The sequence below is a fragment of the Camelus bactrianus genome, chromosome X (assembly GCF_048773025.1).
Source record: "Camelus bactrianus isolate YW-2024 breed Bactrian camel chromosome X, ASM4877302v1, whole genome shotgun sequence".
In the NCBI taxonomy this organism is placed as follows: Eukaryota; Metazoa; Chordata; class Mammalia; order Artiodactyla; family Camelidae; genus Camelus; species Camelus bactrianus.
The window spans coordinates 56,615,989-56,635,705 of record NC_133575.1 but is presented as its reverse complement, the minus strand read 5'-3'; the positions used below and the strand labels follow the sequence as shown (position 1 = coordinate 56,635,705).

At 37.2% G+C, this 19,717-nt stretch overlaps 1 protein-coding gene across 2 annotated transcripts; it reads right to left on the bottom strand.

The window, feature by feature from the left end:
• Nucleotides 1-13,575: 13,575 nt before the first annotated feature.
• SPIN3 (spindlin family member 3) lies at nt 13,576-18,258 on the bottom strand. Of its 2 annotated transcripts, XM_045512846.2 has the most exons (2): nt 17,910-18,257; nt 13,576-17,548 (listed from the first exon to the last, which is right to left on the bottom strand). In XM_045512846.2, the coding sequence occupies exon 2, from the start codon at nt 17,544-17,546 to the stop codon at nt 16,770-16,772; it is 777 nt and encodes a 258-aa protein (XP_045368802.2). In that variant the 5' UTR covers nt 17,547-17,548; nt 17,910-18,257; the 3' UTR covers nt 13,576-16,769. The 2 variants fall into 2 exon arrangements, with proteins under 2 accessions (XP_045368802.2, XP_074215586.1); XM_074359485.1 differs by having other exon boundaries at nt 13,576-18,258.
• Nucleotides 18,259-19,717: the final 1,459 nt, after the last annotated feature.

Here is a 19,717-nt window from a genome sequence, read left to right as displayed (position 1 = left end):
ACATAGCAGGATATAAGATTGACATTCAAAAATCAGCTACATTTCTTTATACTAACAATGAAATATCAGAAATGTAAAAAAAAGTTCTCTTTTAAAATCATATAAAATTAAAAATACTTGTATAAACCTAACCAAGGAGATGAAAGACTTATGTGTGGAGAACTAGAAAACGCTGATTAAGAAATTAAAGATGATTTTAAAAAAATGAAAGAATGGGACTTAATTAAACTTACAAGCTTCTGCACAGGAAAGGAAACCTTAAGTAAAACAAACGACAACCTACGGAATGGGAGAAAAATTTTGCAAATGATGAAACTGACAAAAGCTTGAACTCCAGAATATATAAACAGCTCATATGACTTAGTAATACAAAAACAAACAACCCAATCCAAAAATGGGCAGAAGACCTAAACAAGCAATTCTCCAAGGAAGGCACATGAAAAAATGCTCAATGTCACTAATTATCAGAGAAATGCTAATCAAAACGACAATGAGGTATCACCTCACACCAGTCAGAATGGCCATCATTCAAAAGCTCACAAATGACAAATGCTGGAGAGGCTGTGGAGAAAAGGGAACCCTCCTACACAACTGGTGGGAATGCAGCTTGGTGCAGCCACTGTGGAAAACAGTAATGGAGATTCCTCAAAAGACTAGGAATAGACTTACCATATGACCCAGTAAATCTGCTCCTAGGCATATATCCAGAAGGACCCCTATTTCAAAAAGACACCTGCACCCCAATGTTCATAGCAGCAATATTAACAATAGCCAAGACATGGGAACAGCTTAAATGTCCATCAACAGATGATTGGATAAAGAAGTGGTGATATATTTATACAATGGAATACTGTTCAGCCATAAAAAACGGCAACATAACGCCATTTGCAGCAATAAGGATGACCCTGGAGAATGTCATTCTAAGTGAAGTAAGCCAAAAAGAGAAAGAAAAATACCATATGAGACCACTCTTATGTGGAATCAAAAAAAAAAAAAAAAAAAAAAAAGACCATAAATACAAAACAGAAACAGACTCATAGACATAGAATACAAACTTGTGGTTGTTAAGGGGGCTTGGTTGGAAAGGGACAGACTGGGATTTCAAAATTTGTAGATACTGACAGGCATATGCAGAATAGATAAGCAAGATTATACTGTATAGCACAGGGAAATATATACAAGATCTTATGGTAGCTCACAGCAAAAATAAAATGTGACAATGAATACATGTATGTTCATGTATAACTGAAAAATTGTGCTCTACACTGGAATTTCACACAACATTTTAAAATGAATATAACTCAATAAAAAATGTTAAAAAATAATAATTAAAAAAATGGAAAGATATACCATGCTCTTGGATTGGATGAAATATTGTTAAAATGGCCATTCTACCCAAAGCAACTTACAAATTTAATGAGATCCCTATCAAATTACCCAGGACAATTTTCACAGAACTAGTACAAATAGTTCTAAATTTATGTGGAATCACAAAAGACCCAGAATTGCCAAAGCAATACTGAAGAAAAAGAATGAAGCTGGAGGAATAACCCTCCCAGACTTCAGACAATACTACAGAGCTGCAGTAATCAAAACATGTGGTATTGGCACAAAAACACATATGTATCTATGGAATAGAATGGAGAATCCAGAAAAAAACCTACACCCTTACAGTCAATCTTCAGCGAAGGAGGCAAGAATATACAATGGAGAAAAGACAGTCTCTTCAGCAAGTGCCATTGGGAAAGCTGTACAGCCACATGTAAATCAATGAAGTTAGAATACTCCCTCACACCACACACAAAAATAAACTCAAAATGTCTTAATGAGTTAAACATAAGACAAGACAGTATAAACCTCTTAGAAGAAAACATAGACAAAACATTATCTCACATACGTCTCAGCAATGTTCTCCTAGGGCAGTCTACTGAATTAATAGAAAAAAAAGAGACCTAATTAAATTTATAAGCTTTTGCACAGCAAATGAAACCATAAGCAAAACAAAAAGACAACCCATAGAATGGTAGAAAATATTTGCAAATGATGTGACCGACAAGGGCTCAATTCCAGTATATATAAACAGTTTGTACAACTTAATAACAACAACAACAACAAAACCCAATACAAAAATGTGTAGAATACCTAAACAAGCAATTTTCCAATGAAGACATACAAATCGCCAATAGGTCCATGAAAAAATGCTCAATATTGTTAATTATCAGAGAAATGCAAATAAACATGAGGTATTACTTCACACCAGTCAGAAGAGTCATCATTAAAAAGTCCACAAACGATAAAAGCTGGAAAGGGTGTGGAGAAAATGGAATCCTCCTACACTGTTGGTGGGAATGTAGTTTGGTGCAGCCATTATGGAAAACAATATGGAGAGTCTATTAAAAAAAAGAAACTAAATATAGGTTTACCATAAGATCTAGCAATCCCATTCCTGAGCGTGTATCTGAAGGGAACTCTAATTCAAAAATGCACTCCAATGCTCATAAGCAGCACTACTTACAATAGCCATGACATGGAAATAACCAAAATGTCCATCAACAGATGATTGAATAAAGAAGTTGTAGTAAGCAAGCCAGAAAGAGAAAGAAAAGTACCATATGATATCACTTGTATGTGGAATTAAAAAAAAACACAAATGAACTTATTTATAAAAGAGAAATAAATTCACAGACATAGAAAACAAACATGGTTACTGGAGGGAAGGGGATAGGAAGGGATAAATTGAGAGTTCGAGACTTGCAGATACTAAATACTATATATAAAATAGATAAACAACGAGTTTATATTGTATAGCACAGGGAATTATATTCAATATCTTGTAGTAACCTATAATGAAAAAGAATATGAAAACGAATATATGTATGATTGAAACATTATGCTGTACGTTAGATACTGAAACAACATTGTGAAGTGACTATACTTCAATTTTAAAAAACCCTAAAAAATAAAGATTGAAGAAAGCCCATGTCATCTATGCATCCCATAAAAGAATAAATATTGAATAAATGGACTTCCGGAAGGAGAACAGAGGGAGAAAGGGGTTGGGGGTTTATGAAAAGAAATAACAGCTCAGAATTTCCCAAACCTGGGGAGAGACTTCAATATCCAAGTTCACACAGTTTACAGGTTACCCTATTATATCAATGCAAAATGACCTTCTCAAAGACATATATTGATCCTTTCAAAAATCAAAAATAAATAAAGATTTCTAAAAACAGCCAGGGGGAAAAAAGTTCATAACTGACAAGAAACCCCCATTAGGCCTTTAGCAGATTTCTTAGCAGAAACTCTGCAAGCCAGGATAGAGTAGAATGACATACTCAAATTTTTGAAAGAAAAAAACTGCCAGCCAGGAATATGCAATCCAGCAAATTATCCTTCAGATATGGAAGAACAATAAATATTTTAATAAACAAAAGCTGTCGTGTCCATTATTGCTAGATCTGCCTTTTAAAAAATGCTGAAAGGAATTCTTCAAGATGAAATGAAAAGTTGTTGATCAGTGACATGAAAACAGGTGAAAATACAGTCAAGCTTAGAAAACTCTAGATCTGTTATAGGGTGATGTGTTAACTAAATTATAATATAAAGGTCAAAGGAAAAGTATATTAAAATTATTATAGGTATTATAATAGGGGACACTGCTGAGAGTTGGGTATATGAGCAAAGTCTGTAATTCTGTGCTCAGTTTTTCTGCAAATCCACAACTGTTCTAAAATATAAAGTTTATTAATTTAAAGAAAAAAATTGTGATTACTATAGTGTGTTAACAAATACACAATATAAAAAGAGGTAAATAATAACATCAAAAATATAAAATGGGGGGAATAGAAGGATGAAATTTTTTCATTGAGAAATAGTTGATGTGCAATATAAGACACAGGTGTATAGCATAAGATTCACAATTTTTAAAGTTTATACTCCATTTATAGTTATTATAAAATATTGGTTATATTCCTTGTGTTGTACAATATCCTTGTATCTTAGTTATTTTATACACAATACCTTGTACCTATCTGCTGCCCCTATCTGGCCCCTCTTCCCTTCCCTCTCTCCACTGGTAACCACTAGTTTGTTCTCTATATCTCTGAATCTGTTTACTTTTGTTATATTCATTAGTTTGTTTCATTTTTTTGCTCCCACATATAGGTGATATACCATAATTTTCTTTCTCTGACTTATTTCTCTTAGTACAATGCCCTCAGAGTCCATCCATGTTGTTGAAAATGGCATATTCCATTATTTTATTATGACAGTAATATTACATTATGTATATATATACATATATATATACACACACACCACATCATCTTTATCCATTTATCTATTGATGGACACTTAGGTTGCTTCCATATCTTGGCAATTCTAAATAATGCTGCTATGAACATTGAGGAACATGTATCTTTTTGATTAGTGTTTTCATTTTTTTCTGATATATATAGAAAAGGGTGACAATTTAAAAAGTAACTGACATTAAATTGTTATCAGCTTAAAATGGACTTTTATCTATGCGAGGTTTATGGCTATGATGGAACAAAACCTACAGCATTTGTACATAAAGAAGGGGAAAGCAGAGCATAGTATCACAAAAAATCACCAATTTACAAAGGTAGACAGAAACAGAAGGAAAAAGAAACAATGGAAATAGAAAACAATAAAATGGCATTAGTAAGATTTACACATCAATAACTGTAAATATAAATGACTAGAATTCACCAATGAAAGGGCCTTTAGATTTATAAAACAAGCTCCAACTACATGCCTCCTATCAATGGCTCAGTCCAACTTTAGAGAAATACATAGGCTTAAATGGAGGGATTTAAGATGATGTTCCCATACAAGAGAAAACCAAAAGAAAGTAAGGATATCTATACTTATATCAGACAAAATAGACTTTAAGCCAAAAATGATAACAAGAGACAAAGAATGTTCTTTTCTAATGATAAAGGGTTCATATATTCAGAAAATATAATAATCATAAATATACATACACACAACTTTGGAGCAATTATATATATTAAACAATCACTAACTGATCTGAAGGGACAAATAGACAACAACACAATAATAGTAGGGGACTTCAGTACCCCTCTCTCAGCAATGGATAGATGATCCAGAGAGAAAAATCAACAAGAAATTATGTCCTTGAACCATGCATTAGACCAAATGGATCTAAAAGGTAGTTATAGAACATTCTATGCAACATAACTATACACATTTCTCAAGTGCATATTGAGCATTCTCTAGGATAGATTATATGATAGGATACAAAACAAGTCTTAGCAAATTTAAGAAGACTAAAGTCATGCCAACTATCTTTTCTGACTACAATGATATGAAATTAGAAATCAACCAAAGAGAAAAGCTGGAAAATACAAAAATATGTGGAAATTAAGCAACACATTGGTGAACAATCAGTGAGTCAAAGAGAAAATCAAAAGTAAAATTTAAATAATCTTGATACAAATGAAAATGAAAACAGAACACACCAAATATAAGGGATGACACAAAAAGTTTTGAGAGAGAAGTTTATAGTGATAAATGCATATATTAAGGAAATAGATCTCAAATAAACAACCTTACTTTGAATAATAAGGAACTAGAGAAAGAAGAACAAGCCAATACCAAAGTTAGCAAAAGGAAGGAAATAATGAAAATCAGAGAAGAAATAAATGAAATAGAGACCAGAAAAACAGGAGAAAAGATCAAGGAAACTATGAGCTTGTTTTTCAAAAAGATAAATAAAATTGACAAACCTTTAGTGAGACTGGAGCAAGACATTTAAGGGGATGTCAGAAGCCCAGAGTTTGAGTTCCAACCCCACTGCTGATTGGTTATGGGATCTGGGAGGCCTGCAACTTCCCTTCTCAATTTATTCTCATAGGAAAAAGGAGGCAAACTTCTGAATTCATAGAGAGGCTGGCAATATCATCTGAGAGAATGGCCATAAGATTTTTACTATCACCTCAGCTTTCTCTCTCCCCAGTGCTTCTGTACACTATCATGGAAGTTCTCTTTCTTCTTGTTTTTAGAGAAAAAGACCCAGAGCCAATATTGCCTGTCTTAGCCAACCAGTTAGCTCAAAAATATCCTCTGATGCTCCAGAAGAAACTTTGGCTGTGCTGGGCATCGTCTATCATATGAAGAGGAGTCAGACGACGGAGCTGTTGCCCCTGAAAACCTCACAGAGAAGATACCATTCTGGGGAGGACAAGAGGTTGTGGTAAATACTGTAACAGAGGGATGGAGGCTATGTGAATACAAAGGCAGGAGCAATAAACTATGCTGGGGCATTAAGGAAAGACTTCATATGTTTAAGTAAGATGTTTAAATAAGTCCTGAATAATTGAGCATACTTTCACACAGCAGCAGAAGTACATTCCAGGCAGGAGGAACAGCAAGTATAAAAGTCAAGGAATTTGAGGCAACTTGGAATGTTGAGGTAAATTGTCTGGAGCATATGGAGCAGGAAACAGTAGTCAATAGTGCAGGAGTAGTAAATAGTTAAACTGGAAAGAGGGAAGAGTCAGGTCATGAAGGGACTTGGATGCTAAGCTGAAAAGGAGTCTTCATTCCAGGTGAATTATATAGTACAGTCACATAATTCAGTGGCCCCATTTATCATGCCAAATTATAAATTGCATTTCTTTCACTTTGGGAAACCACTTATTTTAAGAGGCATTATCAATTTTAGATGGAATACTGATCCATTAAAATTCATTCCAATACCTGTCCTTCCTTGTCCAAGATGATAATTTTCAACATAGTCAACTTTGAGGCATCTGTTCTTTTCCCCACCATAGCTGGTGTGGAGGACATTCACACTTTGGTGAATAAGGGGGAGGAGGGCAAGAGAGAAGAGATATGTGGATTAGCAAACTGTGAGGCTCTCTACTCTTTCCTCAGCTGTCCCACTATTCCTCAATTCCTCCTCCTCTTCATATGCAGAATGAAATTTCATCAGGGATAGTCACAATCTCACTCAGGAGAACTGAGGCAATCCCAGGTATATGAAGTTTTAGAAAAGAGTGGGCCAAGAATGATATGAATTATTATATTACTGGCTGATTCTGACAGTGTATGCACAATGATTTGTCTACCTCACTGTTTAAGCAAGGGAGATCTTATAGCCAAGGAATATATCCATGAGAATCAACTAATATCCAGCAAATAATAAATCAATAAATATCCATGGGATCAATCAAATATTCATGGGAACCAACAGCTTGAGTAGACCTGGGTGGGTGGGATGGGTGAGGGCTCTCCAAGATCAGTACTATGCCAGTGTGGGTTGTGACTACTGAGAACCCTGCTGGTGCCATCTTCATCAGAAATATTCTTTGTTACATAGCTAAATAGTGGTATAAATAGCCAAATCACTGAATTATAGCATCTAGGTAGGGCTTGATTGTGTATATAATACAAAGGACTGATATAATAGGGTCTCAGCTCTTTTTCACTGGCCCTGACTTCCTTCTTTGTGCTTAGTTAACTGAGATTTGAGCAAGGCTTTGGCTGCCCATCTCCCCTATCTCCCTATGACTAAAACACTCTCTTCTGTGACACTGACCCTATGTAATCCACATGATTTCTGCTGTGTTGTAGGATAAAAGAGATTTAAAAAATAAACCTCTTACCTTCTAGGTGTTTGCTATTAGTCTGCTGGTCTCATTCATAATATTGGTGTGAGGTTGGGGAAACCACATTGTCCCTCAAAATCTTTCTAGCTTTAGAGGTATCTTAGGAAAGAACAAGCCAAGGGTGCTTAGATTGGTCAACACATTACTTTGATACAATGAAAAGAATGTCATGTACGAATTCTTGGTGATGGGCAGTTTTATTCAAAGGAGCTGAAAAGCAAAAAAAAAAAAAATAAAATAAAATCATCTTGCAGATGACATTTGAGATGGAATGTAAATAATTTGTCAGAAAGAGATTTAGGGTGAAGGTGGGTGACTAAGAAGGAAGGACTTCCATGATACCACACTCTTTAACTTCCACCTTTTAGTCTCTTTTGCTTGTGTCTCATCTTCTCCCTAATCTCTTTGTGGCCTGGGGCTCTGACCATTATCATATGCTTTTCTCTATGTACACTCATTCTCTAGGGTGATCTTATACAGTTCCATGTCTTTAAATACCATTTATACACAGGATCTCCTAAATTTATATATCCAGCTCAGTGAGACTTATCCTCTGAACTGCAGACTTAAATATTCAGTAACTGCTCAAAATCTCCACTTAGATGTCTGAAAAACATCTCAAAGTCAACTTTTCCAAAACTGAGTCCCTGATCTCCCCTCTATACCTACCCAAACCACAGCCTTCTTCATCTCTGTTAATGGCTACTCCATTCCTCCAGCTGTTTAGTCCAAAAATATTGGAGCCACCATGACTTCTCTATTTCTTTCACATTCCACTTCCAATTGGTGAGAAAATCCTGGGGCTTTTCAGGAAATTATAAAGATCAGGGAGGAAATAAATAAAATAGAGATTTAAAAAACCATAGAAAAAGATCAATCAAACCAAAAGCTGGTTTTTTGAAAAAATAAATAAAATTGAAAAACCTCTGGCCAAACTCACAAAGAAGAAAAAAGAGAGAGCACAAATTAGCAAAATAAGAAAGGAAAATGGAGAAATTACAACAAATAAAATAGAAATACAGAATATCATATGAGAATATTATGAAAAACTATATGGAACCAAACTGGATAACCTAGAGGAGATGGACAAGTTTCTGGAAACATACAGTCCACCAAGGCTGAATCAAGAAGAATCTGAACACTTGAACAAACCGATCACTAGAAAGGAAATCGAAATAGCAATAAAAAACCTCCCTACAAATAAAAGTCCAGGACCAGACGGCTTCATTGGGGAATTCTACCAAACATACAAAGAAGAACTCATACCAGTCCTTCTCAAACTCTTCCTTCAAATTATATCCAAAATTCAAAGTCTTCTTACCACCTCTGTTGTTACCTTTCAGATACTGTCAGCTCACACCTGGGTTCTTGTAATACCCTAACTGGTATCACTGATTCTGTGTATAGCCTGTACTCAAAACATTAGAGAGATTCTTTAAAAAAAGTAAATCAGGTTCATTACCTGCTCAAAATCTGCGGCTCTGTAGACATCGAGATACATCACCCAGGTTCCCTTTCACTGACAGACTTACTACCCCAGCTTCAGTTGTCATCCTTGTTTAAGGGTTGCCTCAGCTGAAGAAAACAGCCTTGTCGAAGGTCACATCCTTTCCCAGAGTAGCCTATATATAATGATTGATCAGTGTTTGAGTTTGTGGCTGACACTGTCATTGAATCTTTATCAGAGCCTGACTTCTCCCTTGTTGCTCCTGCTTCTTTCTCATTTCCTCTGCAGGTACTGACCCTAAAGGCATTGCTTAATAAATTTTCTGAGGGATTAACTTTGTTTTGAGTTTTCTTCCTGGGGAACCCAACGTGTGACAGGTTCTTCATTTCATACAGAGTCCCTACAATGCATTACAAGGCCTTTATGACTTAGTTCCTTATTACCTCTCTGACTTTTCCTATGTCTCTCATCCTCACTTATGTAGCTCTAGACAAAGTAGCCTTCTCAGTCTTTGAACACGCCAATGACCTAACTGAGGGCCTTTCTTCTAACAGCTCCTTTTGCCTGGAACACTCTTTTCCTAGCTATATGCTTGGCTAACTCCTTGACTTCCTTTATTTATTTGCTCAATTATCACCTTCTCCATGAAGTCTATCCAAATCGCCCTATTTAATATTGCAACCCACTGCTCCTCTTACCCTATTCTAATTTTCTTTTTATTCAAGCCAAACAAAATGTTCACAATGTCACTTCCTGACATCCATGTAATTTATTTACTTATTATGTTTATTGTTTATTGCTAAGCTCCTCTTGTTTACATGTAAGCTCCATGAGGACAGAGATCACTGACTATTTTATTTACTGAAATATCCCAAGTTCCTAGTTATAGTGCCTGGAACAAAATAGGTGCTAATTAAATTTGTTGAATAAATAACAGTAGGAACAAAGTGTTTATTGCTAGACGGTGACAGAGATGGAAGAATAGGAAAACCACAGCTATAAATCTAATTCTCCCTTGGTTCTCTTGCTTATTTCCCATTTCTTTAAGCAAATGTTAGCAAAAAATAATAATTAAAATAGCACTTGGAATCAGGAGACTTAGGTTCATGTCCAGCACTCTTACTAGCTGTGTGACCCTTATATCCTTTTTGTCTCTAAGCTTGATTTCCTTGTCTATAAAATGAAGATAGTAACACTTAGCACACAGTATACTGCAAAGATTAATATGTATCTGTTACATACTAGGTATTCAAGAATGCTTTTTGCCCACCCATCACCCTCTAGTGATGAATGATATAAACGAAATGGCTCGAATGTATTGTAGTGTATGCTTGATCCTAGAGGTGAAATTAAGGGACTAAGAAGTCACTGATTAAATGGAAACAGGGCAGATTTCTTTCCCAACCCCAAATTCAGGATCAGGGACACAATTGAAAAAATATACAAACATGTTGTCTGTAATATACTTTGATGTCCAAAAAGAAAAAAAAAAATACCAGGGAACAATAGTGACACAGTCAGCTGTATAAAACAGTAGAGAAAAATAATGAGCCTCAATATTAAACACATGACTGAATTAGTAATGACTAATAAATTATTTCAGCTGTATTAGCCTTTCAACTTTTCTCTCTAGATCACTCTTCCTTCAAATTGTTGCACAAGTTGACTTCTCATCATTCAGTTATCTGCTCAATTATTCACTCAGGCCTTTTTCTGACAAGCCCTAGCTTGTAACTAAGCTCCCTTAAGTAGCTCCCTTATTTCAGTTGCTCTCTATCCCATTGCTTTCCTTTGTTATCTTCATACAACTTATCATTCCCAGAAATTATATAGGTTATTTGTCTACATCTTTGTTGTCTTTTTTCCCTCTATGAGAATGTAAGCTCTTTAAAAGTATGGAACTTATTTATCTCCTTCATTACGCTTAGCCAAATTCATCAAAAAGCAGTTGAATAAATGAATGATTGAATCTACAAAATAGGATAACACCCTGCCCTCCTAGCCACCCAGAAATGTTATGAAGATTAATCAGCTCTCTGGAAAAGCTCTTAGTAGGAAAGGAAGGAGCTATGTACATCCTAAGAATTATTTAAACTCAAATTTCAACAATAGAATTTCTGATTCCTCTTGGGAACCAGATGGAATTCATCTTTGTTAAGTACCTGCACTGCACTATTATATCCTAAGGATATTGTTTCTCATTTAGTTCTTAATAGAACCAAATAAAGTAAGGATTATTACCTGCACTAGTAGGCTTAAAAAAGATTAAGTCACTAGTCCAAAATTACAGGGCTAGTGGAGCCTGGAATTAATGCCCATTCTATTGATCTCATTATCTCTCCTATTCTATACTCTTTTGGAGCTCTCAGATTCATGCTTCTTAGGCAAAGTTCAAGCATACTATCTCCAAGGTGGAAACTAGCCTATTTGAAAACTGTGAAGGAAGAAAATAGAGCTTTGTTAGCTTTTTGGTTTCTTTGTTGTTACCAGTTGCCTGAAATCCTAGTTGAAAGAGATTTGGGAATTTGGAAATTTGTAGGATTAGAAAAGCCGAATTATTTACCCCAAACTAAGCTTTGTGAGAGCAAGGGCAAGGAGATGGCAGACTTACCAGGAAATATGATTGGAGTCAAGAAAAGCTTAATTTCCTAGACCAGTGTTTCCCAATCAGTATTGATGATGATGATCAGACTCATCTGGAATGTCTAGTAGAGGGTTTTCCAGGTCCCTGTACTCCCCTGTCAAGAGACTTTGATTTATTACAACTAAGGTGAGGCTCAGGAACTTATATTTTAGCAAGTAGCCCAGGTAAATTCATTATCAGGTAAGTTAAGGAAATAACAATTCTGGCCTCACTCAATTGGCACATTTACTAGTCAGTGATTCTCAATGTGGGGTCCCAGGACCAACAGTATCAGTTTCCTGTGAGAACTTGTTAGAATATATAATTCCTTGGATTCCACCCCAGACTTACTAAATTAGAATTTCTGTTAGTGGGCCTCAGCAATCTATATTTTAACAAGTTCTTCAGGTGATTTTAATATGTGCTAAAGTTTGGGAACTACTGTATTAAGGAAACTGCAATCCTGGCCAACAACAGCAAAAACTGATTATTTAAACCCAGAACAACTGGCAAAACTGTTCATCCAAAAGAAAGTGTATCCACCCAAGATATGTCTCCAAGGGAGACCCTCTTAGAGAACAAAAAGAGGCTGGCTGACCAGAAGACTCATTCTACTGCCAGAGCAGAGGCCTTGTCTAACAGGTTATGACATATGCTTTGAAACAGAAACTACTGTGTATTGTTTCCTATTTCTTGTCTTCTTCAAGTGGTACTTTTTATTAAACTTCTTTGGTTATTTTTTTTGCAATTGTATGCAGCATATGTTGGAGTGAAGAGTAGTTTATAATTTAACTACAGGTAACCAGACTGCTAGGATGATGGATCTGAAGATGTCACATATCAATTAGAGATCCTAAACTTAATGTTAAATACAGTAACTGGATAAGACATTAGGTTTTTTCCCCTTTGAAGACATAAATTCACTACATGTAGATGTTAGCATTTTTTTTTAAAGTGGATATGTGGGAAGAAAGGTGTCCATGGATGCTCAATACCCAAAGGAAGAAGCTATACTAGACATTTGTGATTGTTTCATGGCATTCACTCCTCATGTATTTGATTTCACTAGGAATTCTTTTGGCTCTAGGGAGACATATCTTAGCGGTCAGGGATAGAACACATATCCTGGCTAAGTCAATCAGTGCATTTCATTTATAGGATTTCAGTGACTGGTCCAGGTATGTGACCTAAGCCAGTTAGGAATGCATCACAGGATATAGATTATTTATCTTTCCTTATACTGGAGCTGCTGTAGCCTGGGACTGCTGGTCTAATTCTTCTACCATGAGGAAAGGCAGCCTGAGAATGAAACTGACATACAGAAGAGGGAAAATCCTAACGAATCAGACACTGAGCCTGAGTGCCAATCAAACTGAGCCTGAAGCCCATCTAACCTCTGGATTATTTTAGTTACATGTATCAATAATGCTTGGTAACTGTTTAAATCTTAAACAAATGGGTTTCTTGTTATATGCAGAAAATCATTCTGTTATAAAAGGCAAATAAATTTGCATACAGCAGTAGACGTCAATGCAAGCTGGAATAAAAAAGATTGTTCATTTTTGAATTACTGATTATATTACCTTAATTTTTCCCACAGCTTCAATTTATAGTTGATTCTCCCTTTAACTCCCCTCAATAAAAATATACTGGCTTCTGTCAGAGTTCCTTCCACAAAATTAATCACGTTTATACACATTTCACATTCTACTAGTCAGAAAAATTTGCCTGGCAGAAATGGTGGGTTTACAGGGACATGTAAATTTTATTAGGTTGGGGCCTAAAGATCTGAATTAATCATACCTCCTTCCCTTCCAGATTCTGAACCAACTAAAATACATACACAGGAATAAAAGAGGGATTAAAATATCAGCTTTAATATATTATTAAGTGAAAAAGCAAAATTCAGAACAGCATGTATAGTATGCCACAATTTGTATTAAAAATTGATATACACATACATAATATACTTGTAAATACATGGATTATCTCTGGAAAAATACATAGTAACTGGTAAGAGTGGTTACCTTTGGAAAGTAGGACTGGGTGACTGAAGTCAAAGGTGGGAAGGAAGGGAGGAGACTTACTTTATATACTCTCTATCTCTTTGTACTGCTTGATTCTTACCAGAGGCATGTGTTTTTGTCCAAAAATGATTTATATATTAAAAATTTTAAAATAATAAAAATAGATACCAGCTTTATTGCTGACAGATCTGGACTGGAGAACATGTTTTGGACCTAAGCCTGAAATGAACTTCTACCCCTACTGTAAAGACAATGGGTCCCCCAACCTAAGAGAGAGAGAGAGGTCTACAGAGTAGATGCTTACCCAGCCATGTAGTGAAGGACTGTAATCTTTCCTATACCTTGCTCTGAGAAATAAGCTCAAGAGCCAAGAGGGACCTAGGTTGCATATCCATAAATAACACTTTTCTCAATTTCACTAAGATATTTATCTTCCCATATGGGAGACTGAATGAGTGACTAGTGGAGATGTGTAGAAATTTTCTTCCAAATAGTTTTGAGAGGCACAGGTCCCTTCTTTTCCTTGAGTTAGGAACATGGAGAGAGGTAAAGGATAGATCCTATCACACCTTTATACATTTTCATTCTCTTAAGCCACAATGGCCAACACCCAAGACAAACAGGGCTTGGCTGTCCCATTTGGGGGAGACCAGCAGTATCTTAGGAATGTCAGGCTCCCACTTGTGTAAGACTGGTGATCAGTTCTGCTTTTGCCCCAGAAGGCTCTGAAATACGTCAGAATAGAACACTAATTAACTCCAAGGCTACATTATGCCCCAGGCTGAAAACTCACTCACTATTTATCCCCAATTTATAATTATGTCCAGCCACATTATCTGACATAGTTTACAGAGATTAAGCCCTCAAAATAGCATTAAAATACTCCAAATAATACAATATCAATAATATAATGAAAACACCTTAATTTGAACTATATGAAACCCACGCCAACTATTAAACTCCAAGGGAAAAATGGATGTCCCAAATTAAATTTCTATTTTAAAGTCCAAAGGAATTAAAGTCCAAAATTCTGCCTTTCCCAATTTCTTATTTTCCTGATGTCAGCCATACAGATCTCACAAACATGTCTGGACAGACATGGGGTTCCTTCAGCAGCTGTAGCCTGGGCTGTCTTCCTCTTGATTGGTGTATGTCCTTCAGAACTTCAGGAGTTGAATTAATCTAACCCCACAATTGCATGTCATACATATATGCCATACATTAAGAGTCCACAGGGTCAACAGGACATAAGATTATCACAGTATCAGCCTCACATCAAAAAATTAGAAAGGACACTAACACTCAGCCACTAAGACAGATATCTCAAGCAAATTTATTTCCTCATGACCTAGTACAATGGGTAATACAGACCTAAATTGCTCTTGTCACTCAAATATCTCAGCAGAGACTTAGTGGCATCAAAAGGAAGAAAAGTAGACAGAGAAAACATGAGAGAAGGTAATATCTTCTTGGTTTCATCCTCAGCAGGATGCCAGTCTGTCTGTGACAATAGTCTGGACTCCATGATCTGTGAACTTAAACTAATTTGGAAGATTTTCCCAAGTAGTTGATTGTACTTTCATGAGTCCCAGCCCCAAATCTGCAGAAGTCCAAGGCCCATCTGTTACTGATAATGGAGCTTTTTTCAGAAACCCAGTGAGAAAGCATTGGCTTTGGATAGTTGCTTCTCTCTAAAATCTTGCTTATTTTTCAATCTTTCTTTCCTAGGCTTTGGTTAACCTTCACTAATGCCTTCAATAATGGAAGATACAAGGCCCATTCCATTATTTATTTTTCTGCTGAAGTAGGGCTCACCTACTACTTAAGTCCAACCAAGAAACAGGGTAAAGTTGAAAAACAAAACACTAACAAACATCTATTAGATTTCTACCTACCAATGCCAGCACTTAGAACATTATTAATCACTTAGAACATCATTAAGCCTATTGATCATCTAGCATTGATTCTAATCTATGTGTTTCACAGTCCTGCTAGGACACCATAATAAATGAGCTCACCAGTTCCTATAAGGAAGCGCAGCCTATTTTCAGCCTTTCTCAGTTTTAGCAAAGCCTTGCTCATGTGCTGGGACTCAGAAGTCCTCTAAGAGTCAAATCTAAAACCTAATCTAAAAATTTTCAGAGAGCCTGGCCTAATGCTCCATTGGGCTGGGAAAGCTCTCTTGTGCTAAAATCTGCCTGCACAGCCTGTGTCTGTAAAAACCCACTCCATGTCTGCAGGTACCAGCCAGAGCTATTGCAGACAACAGAGATCCTCGTGCTACTGATGACCAACAATGATTTCTCTGCTTACAGTTTGGTTCCCAAATGCTTGCCCTCTTATCAATTTTGTAAAGTTTCTCAGCCAGCCTATGCTTATGTTCTAAAATGCAAAATAACTACCCTTTTGATTTTGAGCCAAATAGTTACGAGTAATACACCTCTTTTGAGCAATAGGTATAAGAATCAGAAGGGGAGCCAAATTTAGCCTTACTTTTAGTACAGTTAGAATTTAAAATGCAACTTGGGCAGGAGACCAAAATGAGTTTTCCTACTACTCCCCTAATCAGACTTTTGAAGCTACCTAACGGGAGAGTTGAGGATGCAAAGACACTTACCCAGCTAGCCACACTGAATATCTCAGGAACCTTTACACTTCAGTGAGTGCGGATTGTCCAAATGCCCAAGAGAATGAGGCAAGAGGTGTACAGCCACCTTTAAAATATTAACACCATTGAAGATAAAAATATGGGCCCATGGGTGTCAGACTTCACCCTTCTCGCTAATTAAATAAGTCAATCATCCTACTGTGGGGAGAAACTAGTAAAAAGGCTGGAGATATGGGCAAAAAAATCTCATCCAAAAATGTCTAAGAGGGCGGAAGTTCCAATTTTTTTTACCAGACAAAAGCAAGAAAAAAGGGAGAGGATAGTTGTTACAAATTGTAAAGCCATCAAGACTTTTTGTGTGTACAGATTTTACGAAGTCTCACATATTTGGCAAATTTCAAAATGACCTCTAAGATGTTTTTACTAAATCATAAACATAGATATGGAAATCATCATCAAATTTGATGAAGTACACAGAGGGTTTTGCTTCCACCTGATGAATGACCATGCCAGTTCTCTTGGAGCCATCCTCTTTGGCATATTCCACCTGTTTGCCTACAAGGCTGTCTATAACTTCTCCTGGCTCCCTCTCTGTGAGAGGAGAACCACTAGAATCTGGAAGGATGCGTAGATCACCGTCTTTATAATCATCTAAGAGCTGGTACATATATAATACAGGATCTTTCTCATAGGTAATGTAAAACCACGTATTCATGACAGGTGCCTGAGCTAAGACCATGCCCCTCCATTCATTTTTGGAGCCTTCCTCTGTCTCAAAAATATGTTCCACTGCTTTGCCAATCATAATTTCTGTTAAGTGTGTATCACTGATTCTAGATGATGCAACTCTATTAGGAAGGACTTCAAGTGATGACACTCTTTCATCTCTGTGAAGTTCCAATCCATAAACACAGTCAAAGCCATCATATTTGATAAGATACAGAGAGGGATTTACAGGTACCTGATCCAAAACAGTTCCCTTCCACTGTGTTAGAGGTTCATTTCCGTCTTTCCATCCGTGCCGAATCCTGCAGCCCACGATGTTCCTCTGAAGCTGGGAGGTGGGCCTGCTTCTATGCTTCTTGTGTGTAGCCTTTCTCTTCATCACGGTAACAGACACACTGGCATGTCCTGCGTCTGTCCTGGACCGCTGCCCTGCTGCTGCCTTTTCGAATGGGGTCTTCATGCCTGCGAGGAGCAGAGTAGCAAGGCGGGACAAGAAAAGAAATCAAGAAAAAATAAATTCAATGCATGGCACGGTGAACTTTTTCTCCTAATTAGAGCACTTCGTGCACCCGCGCCTAAGTTTCTCCTGAAAGCTATACAGGAAAGCTGGAAATCATGGCATCCTGGCTGCGTGCCTGCAGTAACCTTCCTCCCCAGCTAGTTCCGGCTACGCTAGAGCGAGGGAGTTGCGGTTAGGGCCAAAGAAATAGAGGGCACCCCCCACCCCCAATTCCTCCCGCCTGGAGTCCAACACTGTCCAGGCCGGGGGGCACAGACTCCCCCAGGCCGGGGATTGCGGGCCTCACGTGCCCAAATTGGACACCTCGCTGCTGCCTCCGCGGTGAGCCTGTGTAGAAGGAAGATCAGCAGATGACGGACGAGCCAGGTGCTTGCAAGAGCTGGAAAGGATGATCCTTAGGTGAGAAGCTTGTCAAGCAGGAGAGGGAGCAGGCGAAGAGGATCGCGGCAGTGTTTCCAGCACTAGGATTGCGGGCCCTCCGTTTCCCGTTGGCGGCCGCCACGGCGGCCGCTCTGCCACTTTGGGATCCCACTAGCCGCTGCCACCTCCGCAGTCTCCTCCTTCTTTTTCGTAGAGCACAGCTTCCTGCCAGGAGAGAGGCCTCCCCTTCCTGCCCAGCACAGCGCACCACCCCCCACCACTCGCCACACACCCCTCCTTGTCTACATCTCTCAAGTCAGCCACTGCCTTCGGCTTGGGAGGCGCTCTTTGGTTCCCGGCCCTGCCCCTTTCCAAAATCTGGAGCCGCCTGGCTCACAGATCCCCTCCCAAACTGCTTAGCGCCCCTTCTCCAGTTCTGGGCCCCCAGGATCCCCACCCCCACCCCCAAGCCCACCTCAGTTTTCCTGCCCTGTCTGCTTTGCATCCTCCGGGAATTTGCCCTTTCCTTTCCTCCTTGACATTCTGTAGTTATTCTTTAAATACAGAAACCTGCCTTTCCTGTAATTTAAGAGGATTTGTGGTGGGACAAGAGAAATGCGCTAGTGCTCACACTTTGTCATCTTGACCAAGAATCTGTAATTTTTACTGACTAGTCATTCCTGGACTTGTTGAGGATAACTTTTCTTTCTTTGTTTTTTTTTTTTTTTCCTCTTTTATTTTTTCATCCATTGCAAAGGAATTGTATGGACAGTGTGGGCACGGTGTAAAATTCAGCGAATGTCATGAAGAAGAAAATAATCAATTGTAAGCCCACCTCCCATTCCTCAGGGCTCATTGCAAAATATTAACATTTTCCAATGTCTTCTTAATTAGCTCTTACAAAGCTGGGATAATTTTGCATATGAGTTTTCATGGTATTCCTTATAGAATAAGTATTCACTTAGGTCATTAGATATTGCCTGAACATGTTTTGTAGTGGCTTCATTAAAATCAGCAAAAGAATATTTTCACAGTTTAAACATTTCCTCCCATCTTCAGATGTTTAGTTTAAAAAAAATACTTATAAAATGATGCTTGCCCACCAATGAATAATCTGTTCTCTTGAACAGAATAATCTAAATGCAAATTTACACTCAAAACAATTACTATAACAGGAATTTACTATAGCGACACTGTGAGATCATAAATCTACCAAGAAAGACTTATTTTAGAAGTGATTCAACCATTTTATTTATTTATTTTTTCATTACAGCCATCCTGGTGGGTGGCTTATTGTGGTTTTAATTTGCATTTCCTTAATGACTAATGATGATGAACATCTTTTCAAATGCTTGTTTAACATTTGTATATCTTCTTCAGAGAAACGTCTATTTGAGTTATTTGTTCATTTTTAGATTGTTTGTCATTGTTGTATTTGTAAGTGTTCTTTATAAATTCTGGTTGTGAGACCCCAGTCAGATATATTATTTGAAAATATTTTCTCCCTTTCTGTGGGTTGTCTTTTTACTTTTTAAAAAATTAAGGCATAGTAGATTTACAATATTATATTAGTTTCAAATGTACAACGTAGAGATTCAATATTTTTATAGGTTATATTCCATTTAAAGTTATTACAAAATAATGGCTCTATTTCCTTGTACTGTACAATATATCTTGTTGCTTATTTATTTTGTATATAGTAATTTGTCTCTCTTAACCTCCTACCCTTATCTTGTCCCTCCCTGCTCCCC

Excerpts from the sequence above, each read along its gene's own strand:
- SPIN3 (XM_074359485.1), bottom strand. The coding sequence starts at position 17,546 with ATGAAGACCCCATTCGAAAAGGCAGCAGCAGGGCAGCGGTCCAGGACA.